General features: G+C 32.4%; 1 protein-coding gene across 1 annotated transcript in view; it reads left to right on the top strand.

Moving 5' to 3' along the window:
* Positions 1-293: 293 nt before the first annotated feature.
* LOC126891866 (choline transporter-like protein 2) overlaps positions 294-7,147 on the top strand; it is a 132,955-nt gene continuing 126,101 nt past the window's right edge. The window contains exon 1 of the mRNA XM_050661192.1: positions 294-450. Within this exon, the coding sequence (XP_050517149.1) occupies positions 357-450 (94 nt within the window). The 5' untranslated portion in view covers positions 294-356. The remainder of the gene's footprint in view (positions 451-7,147) is intronic.

Genomic DNA, 7,147 nt, shown 5'->3' with positions numbered 1-7,147 from the left:
ATGCTAATGATACCTTTCTTTTTCTTTGAATGGTTTATCATTTGTGCAGAGTTTAGAGATTTCTTAAAACAATGGCTTCAAAAGTTTGAACTAAAAAGTGATAGGCTAATTTACAAAAATATAGTTGTTGTACTCTGTTCCTGACTTTTTCTTCTTATCTGGTAATTTTGTAGGGACAACACACGAATTTATCTAATCTGTGGGAAAACACACGAATCGCTGTCATCAAAAATTGGTGACCTTTCTGGCTAAAACAAAATAAAAAGGTTACTTACTAATCTATGGTTTGCAGTTTGCATTAACGTATATATGTGACAGTGTGCTGGCCGATGCTAATAATATCTTTCTTTTTTTGAATGGTTTATCATTTGTGCAGAGATTTGAGTTTTAATAAAATAATGGTTTATAAAAATTTTGAACTAAAAGGTGATAAGGAAGATCTAAGCCCTGGTAGGTACCTTAATTATTGTGGTTGGAAATAATTTATTTAATTGAATATTAAGCATAAAAATTTATATAAAAGTCCATGGATTATAGGCTATTGCTTATATTCAAAATAAGATAGCTAAAAGGAACTACAACGTTAACGGGGTTTTATTATTTAATTTGGTCAATTGACATCTATATATGAAAAAACCGCGGAGTGCTACCATTTAAAGGGGTGCGTTTTTGAGAAATGGGTGAATTAGTCCCTGGGCACAGGTTACATTAGGGTGAGTTCTATGCACTTTTGGTACGAACATACCTACATAAAAATTGTTCCTGGTTAAATTTCCTATCTAAATATCACTTTTTAAAGTCAATGATACTTTTTTTTACAAAAATATATTCAAAAGAAAAAGCACAAAGAAACCCAAAAGAAAGAAACTTTGTTTTTTGTCCCATAACTTTTGTCCACGAGGATATAGGTATAGACATTGCTTAACAGAAAAAAACTACATATTTCTTCTTTAAAATGTTGTTAGTAGAGGTAATTAGTATTTGTAGTTTTCGAAATATGATTTTCTAAAGTGCGCCACTCACAGCAATTTTGTGCAATTTTCCTTGTTATTTCGCAGATATTGTTCTGTACCTTTTTTCTACGTAACTTTAGGTATATGTAATGGTACACGTAATAGAAATAGAAATCAATTAGCTTTAAAATGGTCTACTGTATAACGTTGTACTACTTTTTTTTAAGAGATTATTATTCTTCAAAGTTTTATACTTTTAACGATTTTTTATAATATAATATAAAAATAAAATTATATTATTATATGATATATTATATATTATATAATATTATATTATATATAGTATATATAATATAATATTATATTATATATTATATAATACCTAATATAAAAAAAATATTATTTTTTATATTTTTTACGATTATTTTTGAAATTTCTCATTATAACTTTTTTCTTCTTCTACATTTACGTATATATTATATTACATAATAAAAAAAGCTTATTTTTTTACTTTAAAATGGTGTATTACAAAAAATTCTAGGATTATTTTTGAATAAGATATTATTTTTCAAAATGTAATAAGTACTTGCAACAATTTTTGATTTTAGGATTATTTTTTAAATTTCTCATTATAACTTTTTTTTCTTGTACATGAATATACTATACATTGCTCAATAAAGAGGGCTTACTTTCTGTTCTTTAAAATGGTGTATCATCTATATTTAAATAATGGAAACCGAGTGATTCTTTGATATTTTTTACCTGTATTATTTAAAATTATTTCTTTTACAAAAATTACATAAACAGTTAGTCTTAGAAAACATCACTTTAGTTAAAATTATTTAAACGTTGACATTTAAAAAATTTCAAAATCAAAGTCCATCTCTTTGTTAGCATTAGCTTCAATATCTTCCTCTGACACCTCAGTTATCTTAGAGTCCCACAATTAGTACCCATGTACATGCACCCTTTGCAGAATATTGAAAAACGAATTCCTATCTTCCTACAACCGCAGTTTTTTGTACATCCTTTCGTACATTTACATGCTATTTTTTCAAGCAAAGCTTGTGGTGCAGGAGCTTTGACAGTAAATATTGGAATTAATCCATATTTTGAAGTTTGCCCGGCCGAGTCAAGTGGATCCAAAGTGTTACCTATAAAAAATAAGATTCAATCATAACACACAATCACATAAAAAAGTTATGAGAAATTTAAAAAATAATCTTAAAATCAAAAATCGTTGCAAGTACTTATTACATTTTGAAAAAGCATATCTTATTCACAAATAATCCTAGAATTTTTTATAATACACCATTTTAAATTAAACAGAAAAGCTTTCTTTTTTATTATATAATATACCTAAATGTAGAAGAAAAAAGGTTATAATGGGAGATTTAAAAAAAATCGTAAAAAATATAAAAACTCGTTAAAAGTATAAAATCTTGAAAAAGATAACCTCTTTTTAAAGGTAATTGATTTCTATTCCCCTTACATGTACCATTGCATATGCCTAAAGTTGCGTAGAAAAAAGTTACAGAAAAATATTTGCGAAATAACAAGGAAAATTGCCCAAAATTGCTGTGAGTGGCGAAATTTGAAAAATCATATTGCGAAAACTGTAAATCCTAATGACCTCTACTAAACATAATTTTAAAGAGAAAATATGTAAGTTTTTTTTCTGTGAAGCAATGTCTATACCTATATCCCCGTGGACAAAAGTTATGGGACAAAAAACAAAATTTCTTTCTTTTGGGTTTCTTTGTGCTGTTTCTTTTGAATATATTTTTGTAAAAAAAAGTATCTTTGACTTCAAAAAGTTATATTTAGGTAGGAAATTTAACCAGGAATAATTTGTATGTAGACGTGTTTGTACCAAAAGTGCATAGAACTCACCCCAATGTAACCTGTGCCCAGGGACCAATTCACCCATTTCTCAAAAACGCACCCCTTTAAATGGTAGCATTCCGCGGTTTTTTCATACATAGAGATTCATTGACCATATGAAATAATAAAACCCCGTTAACGTTGTAGTTCCTTTCTATAGTGCATAATCAATATATATAACAGCCCTACAGGCCTTAGAGGCCCTTGGCTTCGATAGTCTTGACTAATTTCTTCCACTTTTTGCGGTCCTGTACTTGTCCTCTCCAGTCTCTTGTACCCATTTCTTCTAGGTCAGTCCGGACGGCATCAAACCACTTCCTTCGTGGTCTCCCTCTTCTTTTCTTCCCTTGTTCTCCTGCTGATAAAACTCTTAGGACGTTTCTTTCTTGTGGCATTCGTAAAACATAACCCAACCATCTAACTCTCTGTGCCTTGATTTTCTGAGTTATTTTAGGTTTCTTATACATCACCATTAGCTCCTGGTTTGTTCTTCTGCGCCATTCCCCGTTATCCTCCTTTGTACCACCAAAAACTTTTCTCAATATATTTCTCTCCCAAATCTCTAGCTTCTTTTCTACTTTCTGGTTGATTGTCCAAGTTTCACATGCATACAGCACCGTTGGTCTCACTATTGCTTCATACGCTCGGATCTTGGCTGCCCTGGACACGTTTTTTGCCTTCAACTGTGCGTTTAATGAACCTACTGCTTTGCTACCTTTTAACAACCGTTTATCTATCTCTCTCTCTTCGTCTCCTCTATTTGTAACTGTGACTCCAAGGTACTCAAATTCAGTTACCTTCTCAAATTTATAATTTTTGTCATTTGTCCTTAGAGTAATCCACTTATTTTCTTCAGCATTTTCTCCTCTCATTTCCATATACTTGGTTTTTCCTTGGTTTATAGTCAGGCCATATTTTTTTGCTTCTTCTTCAAATTGCTTGAACATTTTTTGAAGTTCTATTCTTGAACGCGTCAGAAACACCAAGTCATCTGCAAAACCTATACACTGTTGTCTTCTGTTAAGAATCGTGCCGCTTGTCTGGATATTGGCTCCTCTAATTATATTTTATAGTACTAGATTGAATAAGTCTGTTGACGGGGGTCTCCTTGTTTTAATCCTCTGTTGACGTTAAACTGATTTGAAAAACTGCCTTCTATCATGACTGTGTTAGTTAACGTCATTTTAACTAATCGTATCAGTTTCTCTGATATTCCTAGTGCTCTCATTGCTTCGTATAGCCCGTTTCGTGAGATTGAGTCGTAAGCCTGTTTAAAATCGATAAAGAGCATATGTAAGCCTAGATTTTGTTCATAACTATTGTTTTGCAATAACTTTAGCAAAAAAATTTGATCGGTTGTTCCTCTTCGCTGTCTGAAACCAGCCTGGTATTCTGCCGTGCTTAGCCAAAACGCCGTATCTACAGAGACATCACATTTGAGTAAAATCGAATTGTTCGAAGTATTCGTATACATTTACACAGGATACGGCATAAGATGCGGTGTGTTTAATGTGTTTTGGCTTAACTTACGTCATTTTTAGTAAGCAAATAAGATAGATATGCACATTCGGGTTAGAAAGAAGTAAACATTTAATTTTTTCAGATTTTTGCATATACGGCGTTTTCGCTAAGCATGGCAGTATTATCCTATTATCTCTGATTCATAAGCTTTCAATCTAGTTCTTATAATTTTTGCTAATACCTTATACACCACTTCTAACAGTGCGATTCCTCTGTAATTTTCACATATGGTCTTATCACCTTTCTTGTGAATTGGGCAGATGAGTGCTGTGTTCCATTGCTCCGGCATTTTTTCGTTGTCCCATATTTTCTTTATAAGTCCAGCTATTTTTTGCTGCAGTATATTTCCTCCTACCTTTAATATCTCTGCTGGAACTCCGCTTTCTCCGGCACTTTTATTATTTTTTAGGTCCTTTATTACTGTTATTATCTCCCTTTCTATTGGTGCTTGTGTTTGTTGTGGTTCCGCTTCTTGTATTTGTTGTTGTTCGATTTCTTGCCCTCGCTGTTGCATTTCTGTTTCTGTTTGGGCTTTATCGTTTAATAATTCTCCGAAGTATTCTGCCCATCTATTCAATTTTTCTGTCTTGTCTCCCAGCAACATACCATCTTTATTTCTGCAAAACATTGTGCATTTATTTTGAGTCCCTCGTGTTTTTTTTACTCCTTGATAAAAATTTTTAACTTCTTTTTGGACATAGTTTTCTTCTATTATTTCTAGTTGCTTTTCCAGTGCTTTTCTCTTCTTTTGCCTACATAATCGCTTAGCTTCTCTTCTCTTTTCTTTATAATACTCGTTACTTTTTTCTGTGTTGTTTCTAATATTTTCCATTTTTGCGTTGTTTCTCTGCTCTAGAATTCTTTTGCAGTCCTCATCAAACCATTGTTCTCTATTTCCTTTTTCTGCTTTCCCAATGCTAAGGTCTGCCGCTTCTATCACAGCTGCTTGTATTTTTTCCCATTCCTCTTCTAGGTTCCCGGTCGTGATTCTTTCCAATCTCTTGTTTATCTCTTCCTCTGTTCTTTTTGCTACCTCTTTATCTTGGAGTCGCTCTAATTGGTATTTTTTCCGTTGTGTTGCTTTTCTTGTTAGCTTGGGAATTTCTTGCTTAAGTTTGACTATTGTCAATATATGATCGCTATCCGCGTCTGCTCCTCTGTAACTTCTACAATCAGTCACAGATTTGTTGTGTTTTCTTTCAATGAGGACATGGTCTGTTTGGTTTCTCGTTTTTCCATCAGGAGAGATCCAGGTTATTTTGTGTATATCTTTATGATCAAATTGTGTACTTACTATCTTAAGGTTATGTTCCATTGAAAGTTCTATTAGTTTTTTGCCATTGTCATTACTTTCGTTATGTAGGCTTTTACCTCCTGTTATATTCATATAAATTTCTTCTCTTCCTACTTTCGCATTCATATCTCCCACAATTATTTTTATATCATATTTTGGTATTTTCCCAATTAGCTCACCGAGTTGTTCATAGAACTCATTTTTTGTTTCCATGTCTTTCTCTTCTGTAGGAGCATGTGCATTAATTATGCTAATTTTTCTATACTTCCCGCGAAATCTTAAATAGCACAGTCTTTCTGATATTGCTTGGAAGTCAGTTACTACTCGTCTTATTCTGTCTGATACTATAAAACCAGTCCCCAGGTATCTATTTGACCCGCCGCTTTTAAAAAGGGTACTTTTCCCAACTTTTACTATCTCACTTCCTAGTTGCTTGGTCTCTTGCAAGGCCATTATTTCGATTCTATATTTCTCTCGTATTTTATCTAAATTTCTTAATGCTCCTTCATCGTAGGTCCCTCTTACATTCCATGTGCCCACTTTCAGTACATTTTCAATTTGTTTATTTCCTTTCTTATCTTCTTTTCCTTTCTCCGAATTCATCGTCCTTATTGTAGCCATGTCGTTACCATTTTTCTCATGTTGATTATTATTTTTTACTTTTTTGACCCCCCTGGTGCAGCTTCTCCTTTTTTATTTCGTATAGCTGCTCCTTCTCTTCATCCCATCTCCATTCTCTACCGTCTACTATTAACTTTTTGTATCCAATTCTTGCCATTTTTCCTTTTTCTCTTCTTTCGCCACCTTGCTTAATTGTTTCTGTATTTCTTTTTCTTTCATCGTTAGGTCACTGTTTATGTAAATGCGTTCGTTGTGGTTTTTTAACTTTCTCTTGTTTTTCAATATCTCCATTTTTTCAGTCATTGTTTCCGTTTCTATAACACAGAGATTCTCTCCAATTTTTGTGGCGTTCCTTAATTTCACTTTAACTTGCAGTTCTCTGACTAGGAAATTTTCCATTTCTTCTCTAATGTTCTATCGTCGTTTGTGTCCATTTTTAATCCTGATATTATCAGGTTTTTCTTCTTACTGTATTTTTCTATGTATTCGATTCTTTCCTGTAGTTGCTTTACTTCTCTTTTCAAGTTCTGATTCTCTTGCCTCATTTCCATTAATTGCTTATTGTTTTCGGCTTGTTCCTTCCTGACCTGTTTTATTTCATTCATCATTTCTTCATTTTTCTCCATAAGTTCTTTCATCATTCTAATCATGACTGCATTCCTATCTTTGTCTGCTTCATTTTTCTGTTGTGTTCTCTTTGCTTTTTTACTTCTTTCAAAACTGTCATCGTTTCCTTCCGTTATCTTCCGTTTAGTTTCTTCGTCTGTTTCTACCTCGCTTCCAGTTTCGCTTCTATGCTCACTCATTGTGTTTTTATTTAGAGACCTAATTCTGTATTTACTTATTACTATGTATTAATATTATTGTTATTTTA

The sequence above is a fragment of the Diabrotica virgifera genome, chromosome 9 (genome assembly GCF_917563875.1).
Source record: "Diabrotica virgifera virgifera chromosome 9, PGI_DIABVI_V3a".
NCBI lineage: Eukaryota > Metazoa > Arthropoda > Insecta > Coleoptera > Chrysomelidae > Diabrotica > Diabrotica virgifera.
This window is presented reverse-complemented; position numbering and strand designations above follow the sequence as displayed.